We start from the raw sequence: 18,683 nt of genomic DNA, 5'->3' as shown, positions 1-18,683 counted from the left end.
CCTGTAGAAGAGCCAGGCCCAGCATGCAGTTAAAATACACAGCAGTTTGTGCAGCAGTTTCTGCTTCTTTATGATTCTCTTGATGCCTTCTTGAGCTCCTGAGCACTTTTTTTGTGATTTGGGCACTTCTGGGAAGCCTCTGAGGACACTGAGGATGCCTGTTGTTTCCAGGTGAAGCTAAGGTAAGGGTAGCTCTAGCAGCTTCTAGCAGACTCTGCCAGCTGCCCTCGAGCAGCGGGTACTGCAGCAGTGAGGTCAGGCCCCTTCTGGCCTGTGCTGGATGAGGACTCTGTAAGAGCAATTTCTGCAGCCGTGACACAAGCAGCCAGTAGATGCAGCAGGTGGCACAGCAGTTCATGCAGAAGGGTACAAAGAAGAGGCCAGCAAACTTTCTCTGTCCAGCATGCACATATTTAGAGATGGTGGTCACAAGGCACAGGACCCAAGCGCTACTGAAGGAGCACTGACAGCTGTTTGCTGTCAGACTTTTGTACCCAGATGAAGGACACAGCTGTCTAAGTCCATAGGGCCTCACACACTACAATCCTCTCTTGATTATTTTGAATGGTCATGGTGACTGGGAGAGGATCCTGAAGACTGGAAAAGGGCAAATATCACTTCTATCTTCACAAAGGAAGGTGCAGATAACTACAGGTCTATAGGGTTCACATCAACCCTGGGAATGTGAAAGAGGAAATCTTCCTGGAAGCCATTTCCAAACACATGGAGGACAAGAAGGTGATTGGGATAGTCTGTATGGATTTCTGAAAGGGAAATTTTTCTTGAACAAGTACATTGCTTTCTACTATGATGTGACTAGGTAGGTGGATGAGAGGTGAGCAGTGGATGTCAACTTCAGCTTTAGTAAAGCCTTTGACATTATCTCTCATAATTTTATCTTGTCAACTTCATAGACAAGCTGACAAAGTGCAGGTTAGATGGGTGGATGGTGAGGTGGATTGAAAAACAGTGTCCGGAGGTTTGTTATTTGTAGCACAATGTCCAGTTGGAGACGAGTCACTAGTGGTGTATCCCACGGTTACTACTAGAGCTAGTACTGCCCAGTGTCCTCTTTGACCTCCTGGACAATGGGGAGGAATGTAGCAGAGAACTGGGGCAGGAGAAACCACATGAAGTTCAACAAGAGCAAATGCAAAATTCAGCATCTAGGGAGGAATAACCCCAGATATCAGCATACACTGGAAACAGTCTGGAAGAAAGCTTTGTGTAGAAGAGCTCTTTGGACAATATGCAGATCATGAGCCAGCAGTGCATCCTTGTGGCATAAAAAGGCCAGTGATACCCCGGCCTGCATTTGAAAGGGCATTGCTAGCAGGTCAGGGGAGATACCCTTCCCCTTTGCTCAGCGCTGGTGAGACCACCTCAAGAAAGATACCGACTTCCTGAGGGGGGTCTAGCACAGGGCCACAAGGTGCAGCTGGAGAAGCTTTCATGGAAGCAGAGACTGAGAGAGCTGGGACTCTTCAGTCTGGAGAAGGCTCAGTGGAAATCTAATCATTGTGTAAATACCTGATGCGAGGGAATAAAGAAGAGGAAGATACATTCAGTATTACCTCAGTAGCAGCTGGTGACAGGACAAGAGGCAATGGGCAAAAAATTAGAAAAAAAAAAAAACAAACAGAAAATTCTGTCTGAACACAAGAAAGCACTTTCTTAATATGAAGTTCATCAAATACTGATGCAGATTGCCCAGAGAGGTTGTGAAGTCTCCATCTGTGCAGATACTCAAAAGCTAAGTAGACACAGTCCTGGACTTGATCCTGCTTGAAGACAGGGATTATACTAAGTGATCTCAAGAGTTCCCTCCAAGCCAGACAATTCTGTGGTTTTTATTTGACTAGCTCTAGCTTAGTCTCAGCACAGCTGCCAACAACTTCATTTTTATGGATTAATAAGATTTTTTTAAAAGTCTTTTATGTGTGTTTAAACAGATTATTTTTCCATCATGGTGGTTTTCCTGGTTCCAGTGGTGAATTGGGTTCAAGCATTTACAAGTCTTTCCACAATATCACAGCCATATTCTTGACTCTGTATTCCTTGGGGTGTTGCAGATGTCCTGAAGTAAATATTTTAAAAGAACTTCCTTATTTCCAATAGTTGTGTTTATAATACCAAATACTTCACTTAAGAGGAAGCTATTTTAGCATTATCTTAGTAATAGATTAAACATGTCATAAAACTGAGAGTCTGTTGTCATATCTAGTATTTCATCACTTTTCACTGAAATTGCATGTTTTAGTGGAATTTCAAATTGGGACCTTGTGGAATTGCAGTATTTGCCTTACGTTAATAATTAGTTTACTCTCTGAGATTACAAATTTTTCTAATCAAGAATGAATAAAGTTATTTTGACAAAGTGGAAAATCTTCATAAATAAATAGATGAAGAGCTGTTAGATTTTCTTACCATAATTATTTAGAGTGGCATCAATATAAAATTAAATTCAGATTGCATTTATCTGAATTATAGAACTTAAATATTTCTTTGACATTTTTGTTTTCTAGTTCAGTGAGTAAATGTTGTACTTAACCAATTATAAAACAAAATTACAGAGCAATGATAACATTTGCATTGCAGGTTAGCCTCCTGGCGCAATGCAAAATGTTTTCTTCACAGCTAAAGCTCTGGAGTTCTGGAATCTCTTTTAATCTTCTCAGTCCTACTTGACTTTAATGTAAGTTGTTTTTAAACATGCAAAGTTCCAATCTGATTGCCTCTTTAAGTTAGAGTTCTGTATGTTCCTTCACTCTGACATTTAATAGTCCAAAAATGCTTAACGTAAAGCAGTTTTTTCCCCAGGATGTCTCTACCTTGAAGTACATTTCCAGTAAAATAGGATACAGCTTAAAAATATTTCCTTTTCTCACTTTGGCATTTAAAAATGGAATGAAAACATTGTAATTTAGAATGCTAAAGACAGATTTGTCAATTAGAAAAGTTCTGGGTTTTTTCCCTTGTTAATTTCCCCTGTAGAAATTAAAATCTAACTTTTAATGGAATAGCAGAAATGGTTTAGCTTTTAAGAAGCTCATTTAGAATTTTCAGACTTTCTTTCAAGTACTCTATTACTAATACTTCTTTTGATGTCTTTTAGCAAAAGGTATAGACTCATGAGAGAATAAGAATTTATTTCTCATAGTTAAAAACTAAGGTATAAATTATCTGAATGTAGTTGAAAACTATTTCTTTGAGTGATTTTGAATTAAAATTGAGCTTTTATGGATACACTTGAAAAATTGTGATGGATTTTTTCTAGCAATTTGTTGGCAAAATAGGTTGTGGCATTTGACTTCTCAGCATTGCTCTGCCTGTTTAAGGACTTTTTTTTTGTTTGTTAAATGCACTTGAATTTTATGTAATCTGTCTAGGTATTCCCTTTTAGCATTTTATTAATGTCACAATGAAGAAACTAGAGATTTTGTAAATAATTCCTAAAATTATTTTGGAAACCCAGGATTAAGTGCAGGAGTGTGTATGCATTAATGAGGAGCTCACTACTGACTTTTCTCCCAAAACAGGGGGATTAGGTTCTGTGTGCTCTATTCTTCTGTGACCCATGTTTCTGTGAAAGGTTTTAGTGGGATATGAGGAACAGACTTGCAATTGATTTCTGCAAACAGGTTAATTTCTTGTCTTCTGGCCTTATTTCCTGTGATTTTGTTCAGGTTTAACATTTAGTACAGAGGTTAATTTGTCATATACTGGTTACCATAATGTGTCCTCAAGGCCAAAGTTAATAGGATTGAAGAAGTAAATTCAAGTCCTGTATTACTGAAGTTGAAAGGTTTCATTGTCTCCAGCATAGATTTTCAATTTAGGAGAGAGAATATCCCAATTCTTGCTGCAATCTGAGTTAGTGTAGGCACTGGAACTTTTCTGGCTGCTTGGTGGCAACTTTGGGCATCTGGAGAAACTGGTTTTTAGCTGCCCAGAACTCCACTCCTGTGGCTGCCTTTAGATACCCAGAACGCTGATGGGCATCTGTGGGTTAGGGACTCTGAGACCGGGGTCTTTCCTCTCCACCCACCTCCTCTTTTGGTTATATCTGTGCCTTTGTCAGTCCGGTTTTGAGGGTTAGCCAAGAGAATCATAGTTAGCTTGGCAAACAAATTACATAAACCTCATTCATTTTGCATAGCAACTACAGTAGTTAAGGTTTTAAAGCCCAAATTTCTACTTTCCCTAGAACTAATACCTGTTTTGAAATGTGATGATGTGTATCAAGGACCACTAATTAGCACTTTCCCTTGAAAATTCACATGGGCTTATTCTAAGAACTTTTGCCTTCACACTCAAGTGTAGATTCTTTAAATTATTAATTCCATAAATCATGTCTGTTCGTACATAACTGCTTGATTTTATCCTTAAATAATCCACAGCTTATTTTTAAACACTAGGGTTAGAGATCTTACTCCTCTAAAGTTAGAGAGATGTGAATAGATGGATATGGCATGATACAGCAGTGGGTTACAATACAGATTTTGAATTCTTGCACTGTGTGTTGGACCTGCAGCAGTGCCCAGGGGCAGCAGTCAGAACCAGAGCACAAAGCCTATGGAAGGATGGCCAGAGCCTCTCTTCTGAACTGCATTCCATCTCATGTCAGGCAAAGCTCATCAAGTCATTTCAATTCACAGAAGGGGTGAAGGAAGAGAGGAATAAAGAAAGCAGCTGACCATGTACTTCAGCTAGGCACTCAGCTGGCTTTCCTGAAGCACATAATTTCTCATTTACTTTATTTTTAGTGTTTTATCTTTTTTTGCCCCTAACCAAGCAGTTGTTATTTGAATATTCTAGCTGAAGTCTGTCCTTTGGGAAAGGGGAAAGTAGCCTGCTGTACAAATTAGCTGGGGTCAGGCATTTCAGGAGTCAAGGGGACAGCATACAATATCAGTAACATTTAGAAAACTTCTTTTCACACTGATTGCCAGCAAAAATATATGCAGCACAAAGGAAATAACCAGCAGCTGTTTTGGTTTTCTTCAGATATTCTAGGTAGCATTAGACAACTTGTTGACACCATATATCATTTTTAAGTTAATGTAGGTGGTATTGCATTTTTTATTTAGTTAAAGGAACAATGTGATGCCTAGGACATTTACTTAAATTTGAGTGGTTTTATAACCTCAATATTTGCTCAGTGATCTCAGCTAAATAAGGTAACAGGTCCCTGTGTGGGCTGTCAGCCCTCTGCACAGCAGTGTGGTACTGAGTATGGCTCTCATGGAGCTGCCACAGCCCACTGCTGAGCAGGAGATGGGAACTGTGGCTCAATGCTAAGCCCACGCTACAAACCAGAGAGGACACTAAGATGTTTTTCACTTCTTTGTTGCCAGAAGGATGACTCTAAAATCAAGATGTAAATATTTAGTCATGGTCTGGCTCATGGTCTGCTCAAGGCAACATCATAATGGGCTTGTCAAAAACATTCTTCTAATTGTTTTAATTACCCTAAACAAAAATATAAACTAATTTTTTCTGCTTGCACTGTTACTATAATATATATTTTATTTTTTTTCCTGATGATGCTGAGAAGTCATAGAGAAGCAGGAGTGCTGACAAGCAGGTGGAGCTTTGGGTATTCCTACCATCGAAGTCTCTGTATCTGAGAGGCATTGCTGAAAGATAGTGGCCTTTCATATATTTCTGTATTAAATTAAAACACCAGACAGTTTATAAAGGTGCTCGGAGACAAAAAAAAGGACTTTTATTACTCTATAAAAAGCTTATGCCTCATACTGCTCTGTGTGGTTGTTTTACATACAACATTGCATAATGGCTAAAAATATAATGATGGGATAAAAAGTGGGGCAAATGTTTCTTCTGTGTTTCACTGGGTATGTGTTCTAGTAATTAGTAAATTACAGTGAAAAATAACTATCCCCAATTTTTATTTTTTGTAACTGTTTTTTCAGAAAGTTCATCAAGTTTTGTCTTTGCTATGTCATAAATCACATTTTAGTTCATCTTGTAAACAGAGATAAAATTGCCTTCCCAACATATTCCATGTTTTCCTGTGTAATTAACACCTCGTTCACAGTTGTGTCTGCCAGTCAAAGCCCTGTCTTCTTCATGCTGACACTTCCTTGATACTTTGTTTAGACTGCTATGATTTTAAGTGTCATCCCCAGGATACTTTAAATAAGTTCAAACAGGAAAAGGAAGGTGCTTCAAGAAGTCAACACTGTAGATCTTTGTAACTCAGAGGGACTATTTTAAAAGTATGGAGCAATTTATCTTTGTTTATTGCATTATTACCTCTCAATCTGTTTTTCATACTTTCTAAGGGAAGTTTACTGGTTTGTTGTTTTAAAAAAATCAGGAATTATTAGTTTCCACCTGTATTTCCAGAGTAGAGATCAATCCAAAGTACAGATGTAGCGAACTGCAGCGCCCTTTCCTTGTGCATGTGTGCCTTTCCTGCTGCTGTGCCCTGTCAGGCCAGGCAAGATCCTCAGCTGCTCAGTGAACTGCATCAATGAGCTGACCAAAGTCAAAACCCACCCCACCTTAGCCCGGCTGAGTTCCCAGCTGTAGCTGGTCCCAGGGCTGCAGGGACAGTGTTACTAGCACAGCAGAGGATGTCTGGGAGCAGGTAGTTAGGGCCAACAGAGTCTTGAGCCCAGCCTGGGCACCTAGCACTGTATTTTGGTTCTAAAAATTTACCCTTAGCTGCCCTAGTTAGAGCCCTGCATGTGCAAGTACTGGTGGGATTAAACAGCTCAGCACATAACATATGTCTCAGCTAGTTAAGACCCAGGAATTTGGCACTCCAAATATGCTGAGGTGGTTTTGTTTCACGCTGCCCTTAAAACACACTGACTGACTGAGGATATTCATAAAACTGTGGTGGCAGTGTACATGTTGTATGGCACAACCCAATGGCTGAAACACAGCCACACAACCTTTATTCTGTTTCTTCTTCAGCTTGAAGTGCTTCGAATACCTACCCCTCTCAGGAGAGTCCCTGGCTTCCAGGCAAGAGGTTACCCTGGAGAGCTGCAGGGTGTGAGGGAGAGGGATTTTCCACCCTTACTGTCATCATCTTCTTCCCCTCAACATAGATCAAGATTTATGAAACGTAGAGCATGAGAATGCTTTCCTACAGATCGGGGCTCTCACCTGGAAATAGCAAAACTGGATTTCACTTTCTGTTTCTGAGAATACTTCTGCAGTATTCTGCAGTATATGTGAGACTCACAGTATATGTGAGACTGTTGCTTAATAAAATATGGAAGTAGGGACCATAGCCTACAGAAATATCCCTATGTGTTAATTGTGAGCTGTCAGCAAGAATTTTGATTTTTTCACATTTTAAGCCAAGTGTTCACCAGGACACCTCCCTAGTGCTTGACATTAATTTACATTTGCCATATGCCAGGGGAAAGTTCACTCTTAATGGATATAATACTTTTTTTTTTTGACATTTGCACCTACATATTAGTTGTTCTCAGCTGTTGTTTCTAAAAAATGTGCATCAGATTTCAGCTTGGCAATCAAGATGTTAATTCCTGTAAATTACTTCCATTTTTGTGTTGATCTTCCTAAAAAAAGCATATGTGAAAACAGTTGTTCAAGTAAATTGTACTAAAAAATTGTAATAGTTACATATGCATGGGTTTTTTTAGAAACTGAGTGGAAAGCCTCCCTTAAGTAGACTTTTATGGACTTTAAGTTTTAATGCAAATGATTTTGCGTGTGCATTATATATACACAGATGGTAGTAATTGCACAAAGAAGGTGAATTGTTTTTGCAAATAAATTTCTGGCTTTTGTGCTCTTTATCACATCCCAGAGAAGGGTATGGGTGTTTGTTAATTGGGTTATACTGCATATATGTACTGACTGTGCATGTCAGACTTCTGCAGCACAGTTTAACACCCCAAGCTCCAGTGTATTCATACAAATATAATTTCTTTACACCTCATCAAGATACTTTGTTAACAACCATATCAATGTGCACTCACATTTGAGACGAAGCTTCAAAACGTGAAAATAAATATTACAGGGATGCAAATAGAGTTTGTTGTAACTATTAAGAGCAATCCTAGAATGACTCATATTAGATAGTGTTGCAGTGACTGATACAGAGTATTCATTTGGGATGGTTTTTGATTTTTTTTTTTTTTTGCTAATACATAAGGCAATAAATCTTTTCTTAAATTTCTTATTCCAAATCAGTCCCCAACCACAGCATTTATAAATGTCTGTTGTAATTTTTTGTTTCCAGGGGAGACGAGGCAAACCAGGCCTTCCAGGGAAACCGGGGCCACCAGGACCTCCTGTGAGTAACTAACGAGGGGAATGGGAAATTTTCACTCTGTCCTTGGACTTTGTTAACTCTTGAATAGCAGATTACTGGATCATAATTATAATTGAAAATAATTGATCTGTGTGTACTCTGCTGTATCAAACAGCTACTACGGGTAGCCTTTTGTTACAACAAAAATGAAAGAACTGGGTCCACAAGTATAAGGGACTGCACAGGAGGGAAAGAACAAGATGGAAACATCAGCAGAGGAAGCAGAAATTGGCATTCAAAGAAAGATTGGCCATGTATGCTAACTGTGAATACTGTGCATTCATTCCCTTTGCAAAATGCGTGATGCTCTGTAGAAGAAGGGATAATTTCTGTCTCAGAGGGGTAATTTGAAAGATGAAGGACTGAGTGAAGCATGTGCCAAGTATCTGAATTATGGGGAGGATTATACCCAGCACTGGAATGAGCACTCAGCTGTAGTTCAAATGAGTTGACTGAAGAATTAAAAAGATTAAGAAATACATGACTTTATGAAAGGATTTGTAACATGAAGAACTAAAGGGTTTAGCTCAGATCTAAGAGTTTTGGGATTGTCTTTTTCTTCTCTATTTTTTTTTTAAATATAAAGGATTTAAAATCCAAGCCAGGCATGGATGTTTATTGGTCTTCAATGAATGCAGCCTTCTTTTGATAGAGAAAGACTTGGTCATGTTTGTAAAATTCTCTGTATATTGTATTGTAAAAATGCTGTCATGCACAAATACAAAACAGCTATTTGTGGATTAAGTAAACTTCTGATGCTTTACATTCTTAATATAAAACAAAATATTCATAATCCCTTCTTTTTCTTACCTGGATAAAGGCTAGTGGTTTATGCATCTGAACATTTGATTCACATGCTTCAAGCTTGTCTTATATGTAGAGAAGAGAATAATGGCCGGCTGCATGGGATACAATGACTAAAATGAAACAGATGTCATCTACCCTCATCCAAAACAAAAACTGCATAGATTTCATCAATAATTTTTTCTTGCAAAATGTGTTCAGAAAGAGGAATTTATGATGGAATTCATTTATCCTGCCTAAAACCAAACAGTTAAAAATCCCTCCCTCTCACTCTTCTCCCTTGCATACAGTCAACATTGAAGTCTTGCTTGTTTGGGTCTTTTGCACAGTTCTACTGCTGAAATGGTATTGCAGACTGCAGGAGGCCAAACAGAGGAAAGGAGTGATGCAGAATCTTTCTTAATACAAGTGCCAAATATAACCTTTAAAGGATAAAAAGCTAACCGTAGCAGAGGTCAATGTTAGACCTAATTTACTTAGCTTTTTGTGAGCCAGTAAAAAGCTGTTTCTCTGTTACAGATTTCTGCCATCCTAGATTTGCTGGCAGGTCAGGCTTGTGAAGATGTATGATCCTTGACAGATATACCAGAAATCTTGAGTGGAAGCTAAATTGCGCCTCTATTACTGAGACATATCTCAGATTTTCTTACAGCAAGTGGAAATCTCTGTCAGCATGGCAACGTCACTACAAGGAACTCTGTATTGGGTACTGGAGCCTAGCACTGCATAAAGAAAAGCATTCCTCAAACAGCCATGGCCTAAATATTGATTAAAAGTATTTGTCTCTGGTAATGGCTATCTTGACGCACTCCTCATTTTGGATACAGCTATACCACCATCTTGTGTTCCCCTTCCAAGGCTGAGAGCAAAACACATAGAAAGGGCATATTCCAAAAGCAGTGATGCCTGCTAACGTACACTGGCACTATCCCCGTATTTCAAGTGTCACAGCTTGTACACACCAAAAAAACTTCAACATGATCCGTCATTCTCCCTCTCTTTTTCAAGGCTCAAACCATATTCAGTTTTGCTGTGCTTCCAGTTACCCTTCTCTCCTAACAGTAAGCAGCTTCTTCATGCACATGGATGCATTGCTAGCCTTTACTTTGGCCTTTCCAAAGTGCAACAGAACAGTCACACCTACAGGGTGGTTGCTGTCATAAGTTTGGCATACACAGGGTATTGACTGAGTATGTAACATTTAGACTTCAGTATAAATAATCTTTGGTTTTGCTTGATGTTTCAAAAGAATATGAAATTTGTTTCTGAGAAAAAAGGAGATTCAGTCATTAATTGTTAGGGTAGCTACAGTATACAGTGTGTGTTTGAAATTAATACATTTACTTTATTTATTTATCAGTTTATGCCATGATGTTATGTATTTAAGTTAGAACAGTTAAACTCTCAATACTGACAAAAAAAAAAGTAAACACAGAAACTGTGAGAAGGAAAGTTCTGCTTCTCTGAGGAAGAAGTTGGTGGACATGATACAATACTCAGGGTATTTATTATAAAGGACAGTCCTAATAACAGTGTGTGCAGATAGAGATTTGGGGGGAAAAGACTGGGGGTAAAATTAAAGAAAACTGGAAAGTTACAAAAATTGCAGTCAGCACACATGCTGTGTTTTCATGTGACAGGAGTGTAAAAGCACCTGCTAACAGTCAAAAATCTACCTGTCGTATGGCAGCATTTAAGACTTTTCTAACCTACTCTCAATATCTCATATTTTTTTCTTTTTCTTCCCTAACCTAATTTCTGGGGATTTTTTTTCAGTAAAATTAATGCTTGGAGTGAGTTTCTAGTCCCTTAACGTCATCTGCACAGCTTTGGTTAAAAACCTATATCACTGTCAGAAACAGGTTGATTGGCATCTGGTAATGAAACTACTCAGTTAAAGTGGGGCTTTCCATGAAATTTCTTCCAGACATCCTCTCTTTTGTGTCATTTTTTCCTTATCTTTCTTTTATGTTATTTTTTCCCTTTGGAGAAAATCCTGTGCTCACACAAAAGGCAAGGAGTCAATGAGGATTTTTATTGATCAGCTATAAAAAATATTTTGTAAACCTATGGAATATATTCCCCCTTTGAGTATTTGTTTAAAGTCTATTACATATTATAGACTTTTGAGTGTTCTTTGATTCCCTTCTGGTTCAAAATTCGTGGTATGCATCCTTGCTGTCTGATGTTGTTTTTGAGTACTGCTCTGTTATTTCAGTACAAGAGTGCCGAGATGTGTTTTCACACCTGTCTCAATCCAGTGCGTAGCAATTTGTGCTGAAGACAAGAATCCAAGTAGAGCAGCAGCTCCCTCTAGTGCTTTTTGACCCCTTCTCCACTTTTAAGGTGCCTGGATAGCAGTGAAAAGCTTCTGTTAAACTCACCATTCACTTTGCTCTCACAAGCATTCTGAAAACTGTGATTGTAAAATTAATATCTCTGTACCCTTCAAATGTATTTTATATATTTGCCTACTTCCATTTTCTTTTAAAGTCTTCTGAAAGAGAGACTGTCACATGCTGTTACCCTGCTTGGCATGGCTCTTCACTGAAATTGAAATGCTGATTTTATGAAACAAAAAGAATTACTATGATAATAGGATGCTATGAGGTTGTAAGAACAGGATTTTGATCAGACTGCAGAACTGAGCTGATTTCTTTCTTCTGCCATAGCTGTTAACAAAAGTCTATAGGATTCAGCAACACAGAAGGGATCCCTAGCAGACCACAGCTTGTTTTGCATTATGTATAACACATTGACTTTCTAGATATTACACCGTTTTAAAAGCAAATCACAGAATCACAGAATTAGAAGGATTGGAAGGGATCTCTGTAGATCACCTGATACAACCTCCTTACTCAGGCAGGGTCATCTGAAAGCACAGGACTCTGTCCAGATGATTCTTGAATCATCTTCCAGCATCATTCTTCCAGCAAGGAAGGCTCCCCCACGTCTCTGAGCAGTCTGTTTCACCATGCTGTCACCCACACTATAATATATGAAATGTATCTGGCCTTTGTATCCTTGGCCTAAGAATGTACAGGCCCAAGTTTGCACTCTTAGGCAAAGTACTTTTCTGGTCTTGGGTTGTTGAATTACTATGTCCCTCACTTTGTGTAGTGTTCTGTTAAGAGGAGAAAATTTATTTTTCTGTTTGTTCTGCCTGGAAAATAGCAGCCTGATGTCTGTCACTGTTAAGGTTGGGGGTTTATTTATTTATTTACTTTTACCTTTATATGATTCAGCAGGTATATCTATTTACATAGATGGGTTAGAAGACAGAAAAAAGGAATTTTACTAATTTCTCCATTGAGGGTAAACTTTATCTTTCCTGTCCTAATTTTCTCTGTCTCTACTGAAATTCCATTCCTCAATATCTCCTATTTTAGTGATTTAGTTTGTTTTTAAAATCAAAAGGGTGCTAAGCTAGAGTTGTGCTGCAGACTTGCACCAATATAACAGCATTCTTTGAGGTGACTCTGACTTTTGCCCAGCTGCTGTTTGGCAGAATTGAAATGTTATCAGCATTGGTTGTAAAGGTAAAGAAACATGAGGACTGCTTGTTCTGGACAAACACAATCTTGTCCAACCAACCTGTGGCAGAGGTGGGAAAGAAACTTAGGGTGTGCTAAATCAGAGGCTAGTAGACTGTAATCACAATTATTCATTCTCTCAAACTGATATGGCAAAACCAAGCTATTGTTTTCAACCAGTAGATGTAATTTATGCATTTCACAATTGCTATAGCCCTTGAAGCTCATCACTCAGTTTATCATGTATCTTTGCAAGAGGCTGAACTTCATATCTTATATCTTCTCAAGTATTTTTGCTTGGAAGATGAACCTTGTTTTACTTTTTAAAGTTTTATATTAAAATAGGGTCTTATTTCTGTCTGCATTTCATATGATGCAGTAGAGAAGTTCACTTGAACTTCTTCATTTAATTACATACACTTTTGGTCTTGTGATTCAATACATATGTCAGTGCCACCAAACTAGTTATCTTAAGTAGCCAGCAGTTCACCTTGGAAATTTCATTTCCTCTGCCTCGGGAAATGCTGTCATTCCTCTACCAATATTTTGAAAGAAAGTGAATGTTATCGTTTAATTACAATAAAAAAAAATTAAAGCAAAGATAAATTAAAATTATCAGTAGCATTTCTGGTTTTCCTGGACTTTCAGCTGCTTCCTAGAAGAAAATACTTACAGGATAGTGTGGGAATGGCTGGCAAAGATTGGTCATATTGCTTGTTTCTATGCATTAAGTTTTTTATCCACATCAAAATGTAATTTGTTTCGTATATTATATTGTGGCAGACATCATGCTTTCACCATTCTTTCCATTTGCACTTTGGAATAGTTATACAATATCACACATCTGCCCTGATAAGTTTCACAATGTTTTGCATTAAAATAAACAGAAAAACAGTGTCTCATTTTAATGGGCAGGCACCAATGTGAAATACAAGGATGAAGTAACTGCACTGAGTCACTTGCAGGCTGTGTTCTCTGAAATGGCCTATTTTTGAGATTCAACCAGTGCAATTTGCTTGTTACCCATTTTATGCATGGACTGTGAGATTGCATAGACTTTTTCAACAGTCTCATCTTTACAGAAATGCAGATAAACTATAAAAGTTAAGGGAGGAAAATATATTGTAAACCCCAGTAATTTCACTGTTTGGAACTATTTCCCTTTAAGCACCTGTGTTTCTGTTCCTTCCTGTCTGTAGAAATAACATCTGAAACCTGTTTGCAATTTTGGAAAACAATCAGGACACATTTTCAGTTCTTTCCTTATTCATACAACTGTACTCTCTGGGAGCTTCACTCCTCTCAATTACACAACTTGATAGTAAAGAAGAAAAAGGAAACCCCGCTCAAGCGAGCTTCAAAGTGGCAGATGTGCAAAATTCTCATTCAAAAGCTAGAAACTGCTGGTACAATAATTCTTCAACTGTTGTTAATTTCATTGCTTCTCCACCTTCAAGCCAATGCTGCTGGTTCTTTTTTTTTGTCTGTAGAGACTTCAGAGTTCATTATGCCACTGTATTAGTGTAGTAAAACTGTGGAAGAAAAGAGACTACGGTTTAGGAAGATAAGTCTTGAATAAAAAGATTTTCTGTTGTTGTACACTTGTTTTGCTAGTTTTTATCATAGAAAGAATGATGGAACGATGAAATTACTAAATTTATGTCAATTTTTGGAAAACAGGAATACTGAACTGGTAACACAAAGCCTATGGCACAGTCAAGAATGCAACTCAAATGCCTAAAGTTCTCCTTGACTGTCTCAGTCATGAGACAGTTCTGGGGGTTTTTAAGGTTATGTCTGTTTTTCAAAACTGTGGCATGTACAATGCACTTTTCATCTTGTCAAAAATCATTTATTTTATATACAAATAATATCTGAGATTTTGGGGTTGATGGCAGATATGGCATTATGTTCTTCCTGGATTGTGTGGCTGCAGCAGTTTCAGTTCTGGACAAACAGTAAAAGAAACATGGTACATGGTGTCAAATGCAAAGGTAGAATAAGTTCTTATATTTGACTCCTTGCAGGATTTCAGAATCCTGCAGTAATCCTGGGTCAAGGATTCAACATGGCAGGTTTACAGTGTTTAAGTTGAGACATCGAGGCAGTGTCATCATACTTCAGTCCCAGTTCTGGATTGCCAGCTTTAATATGGATATCAAAGTAAAAATTCTGCCATTAACTTCAGAAATCAGAGTGGAGTGAGATCTCAGTGAAAACATCATAACTATATTGATCTTATTTTTAACATAAATTTGAAGTGACAATTCACTTCAAAATAACATGCATGTAAAAATGTATGGCCTTTTATCTCTTCCAATGTAGGGAAAAATGAGGTAGTGAGACACCTGAGTTGTTTCATGTGCCTTCCAAATTTTCCTAATATCCACACTAAGACAAAAGCTGCAGAGGGTGAATTGTAATTATAAAAAGCCCCATAAAAGGAGAGTTGCTTTTGTGCCCTGTGTTACATCCAGGTCAATCAGGCTAAGTGACTTACTTGAATATATTGTAATCTTTTTAATACAGTGAAGTGTTTCTTACAGCCATCATGAGTGGTTGTTGTTCATATTGCATTATGTAAAAGCTTCAACTCAAAGAGAGTAAATGTGCTAGTTTGTAAATTTAATTGAGTCTTAGTACATAAGTTCTTGACTTCTGTGTTCTGCTCCATCTACCAAACTTTAAAATCTCATTGAGGGCATGTTTTTTGGCAGAATATGTCTAAAAATTGAGGGATTTAATGTCCAAAAAAGTTTTTTCCCGAGCACATATTTAAGTCTCTGTCGTAAATATTCATTTGAGCAGGAAGTTCCTTTTTCACTGTGGAATTTCTTGATGAAAGTTATGTGTTTAAGTACAAACTTGCAATGCTAATAAAACTAGGAAGTTAATATTCTGGAGAATTCTGGCATTCCTCAATTTCACTTACAGTACTCTCAAATGAAAAATCTATCTGTTTGCTCACACTAGGAACTGCTTCTACATCAGAATTTGTGCTTTGAGTTAGTTGAAGGAGTTTTAAAATGCTGCAGAACAAGAATGTTGTTCATACCAGAAGGGACTTGTTTTAAAATTTATATGGATTTCATTTCTGTCTTCTCTGACAGACCAATTCACTTGAAAATAAGTTGCTGTTTTTCAAAACTCAGAGATTTAAAAACTAACATTCTTCTTCCTTTGTGCAAGAAAAAAGGAAATAATGAAGATACAGAAAATAATTTACTGTGCACTCAAAAATCAAAACTCTTTTACATCCCCACTGCTTTTTAAATACAGATATGCAAACATAAAATCAGTTAAATTAAAATGATGTATATTTTTCCATATAGGGTCCTTCTGGACTAAAAGGAATTCTGGATTCATTGAACAAGCATTATAATGAGGTATGAAGATTTGATTTAATGTCTGTGTGGGTTTATGACTTAGTATCTAAGGTAGAAATTACTACAGTTTTGATCCTTGTGAACCACTTTCTAAATGAATTCAAAAGGTAATTTCTTCCCTGCCCCCTTTCTGCATCCCTTTACAGTCTCAGTCCACACTCCTGTCACATACCTGCTATCTTGCTGCCATGTGTCTTGCCTTCCATCCATCTTCTACTCACTTGTTTTTGACTGGTATAACTCAAAAAGGAGATGTTAGTGTGAAGCACCAGCTCCCCATTTCTAAACCTAATTGCTCTAAACTGTACTTCATATTTCTTTCTTGACCAACTCTGTCATGAAGAATCATGATTAAAATAGAAATCTAGAGTAAAATAGAATCTAAGAGTAAAATAGAAAGACAAGGAGGCATAATTTTGAAAAGATCTTCCAGAAGTCCATGAGAATTGTCCTTATGTTTGTATTATGGACTAATAAAAACATTGTGTTAATTGTAAGACCACCTGCAGCTAAAAGAACTTAATAGAAAAAAAAATGTTAAAATTGCATAGGATGATGTTTAGCATGACAGAGTTTTTACATTCTTACTGCAGATATTTCAAACCATTTAAGCTTTGGTAGTGTCTGCCATTATAAAAGACTACAGCAGCTTGCTTAATTGATTTGGGAGTATGTAATCTATCTGATCAGAAAACTATTTCATTCAAAAATTCATGATGCACTATTATAGCACTATTTGCCCAGTACAATGGTTAATGTGTGTATCACGAATTAAGTCATGCAGATCAAGCCTGGAGGACGTTAATTTCTTTTAATATTAGAATGCGTAACTATAAAGAGCACATGTATTCAGGGTATTTTTCTTGTATAACATTCCCAGATGAGTGCTAAAATCTTTCCTTGAATAGGGATTCTGGAGTTAAATTCATGTCAAACATACTTTTCCAACTGCTTTTATCACTGAAATGATTCCTCTGTTAATTCTGACATTGAATCCATTCCAAATCAGTATATCACCTTAGAAGCATGTATTAGGAATTAAGCATAGAGCATTTTTATGCCTAGAGACTTAGTTTCTGTATTTGGTCTCGTGCTTCATATGAATGTGTTAAAGTTTTATATATTTTGGTTTTCACATTTGGTTTCCTTACCAGTTTCTTTTTCCTGCCAAAGAGCTTTCACTGATACCAGCACTTTTTCCTCTATTGATACCATATTTATTGTAACTCATTCCCCATTCTGCCTTATGAATCTCACTTTTATCTTGATAGTCCCTTTAAGGTTAATTCTGCAAGAGGAAATACAGTGATGATCTTCAGGAAATGACACACATCTGTCTCCAAAAATCACGTATCTTATAATTATAAGACTCTAAGTATTCTTAAGGTGGCTTATATTTCCTAATTAACAATATTCTGGAAAAAATGTAGACCAGCTGGTATGTGCCTATAAATTAATCATCTTTTAAATCCTGTACAGCTTACCAACTTTATTCTTCCTTCAGCTGTCTGGTTTGAAGATTTTAATGACTCTGTTCAACAAGGAAATGCTGTTTGATTCCAGATGAAAGAGAAGTTGGCTTTCTGATTCAAGTAGAAGGTTCTAAATATGCAAAATTTCTTTAACTAAATACTCAGAGCCTCCTAGAGTCAACTTAAGTCTCCAACTGCTACAACAAACATATCAGTTCCTATACATTTTATGAAGGGAATGGGATATTCCCATCAAGGACAAGACAAAGAGGTCTTCAAAGAAAAGGACAGCTTCTCTGCTTTGCCATCGATTCACTTAGGCAGGTGTATGCACCAGTAACTTGTCTTTTTTCCATACTGTTACATAGTACGACAAAAGCTGATTCTGTCCATGGCACCTTGGCAACATCAAGCAGTCTTTCACGTTCCAGTATTGAATTTGCAGCGTGCCTCAGTTATTTGCATTGGTAAAATTATATTTGAGTGATATTCTGAGGTTTTTGAGGTTCCTTACAGCACAGGGAGTGGGGGTGTCATTTTCCATCATTTTATCCCTGTTCTCAAGGATGTCACAAAGTCTTCTTTCAGTTTGGTGTTTGAAGTGTTTACGTATTGGCCACATTGTAGTTGTTATAGGTATTTTAGCACTTTCTTTTTTTCTGAGGATATTAGTATCACTTCTTTGTGTTGGTATTTCTAGGAACCATGGGAAACTGATACCAGGAAATGTGGTTGCTCTTAAGACCCATCATAATTAAGAATATTTTTTCTGTTTCTCTAATTTCTCTGTTTCTTAGCATATCATTTGCAATTTTTCTGATTCGTGTATGGTAATTTCTGATTGCCGTAATAAGTACTGATAACTACACAACATATTTAAATAATTTATTGCAACCAGGATTTTTCTGGGTCAGCATCAATCACTTTATCAGGGTGATTTTTAAGGAGGCTGGAGTGCAAGCCTTTAAAAGTGTAATTTACTTGATCCATGTATACAGTGAAAGAGAACACTATAAATACAATTGCTGATTGCAGCAGCAAATTGTGCTGAACAGCAAACCAAGATCAGCAGTCTTTCTTTAATGAAGGTGAGAGGAACCTGCCCAGGATAAGTAGTAGCATTGATCCTTAATGGGGTGGGAGACAGTGCTGCAGCATTGCCTCC

At 37.3% G+C, this 18,683-nt stretch overlaps 1 protein-coding gene across 1 annotated transcript in view; it reads left to right on the top strand.

Moving 5' to 3' along the window:
• Window positions 1–18,683, top strand: part of COL19A1 (collagen type XIX alpha 1 chain) — a 185,008-nt gene that overhangs the window by 120,235 nt on the left and 46,090 nt on the right. The window contains exons 16-17 of the mRNA XM_069011349.1: window positions 8,252–8,305; window positions 15,993–16,046. Of these exons, the coding sequence (XP_068867450.1) occupies window positions 8,252–8,305; window positions 15,993–16,046 (108 nt within the window). The remainder of the gene's footprint in view (window positions 1–8,251; window positions 8,306–15,992; window positions 16,047–18,683) is intronic.

This window comes from Aphelocoma coerulescens, chromosome 3 (assembly GCF_041296385.1).
Source record: "Aphelocoma coerulescens isolate FSJ_1873_10779 chromosome 3, UR_Acoe_1.0, whole genome shotgun sequence".
In the NCBI taxonomy this organism is placed as follows: Eukaryota; Metazoa; Chordata; class Aves; order Passeriformes; family Corvidae; genus Aphelocoma; species Aphelocoma coerulescens.
The sequence above is the reverse complement of the archived record's forward strand: the minus strand, read 5'-3'. Positions and strand labels throughout refer to the sequence as shown.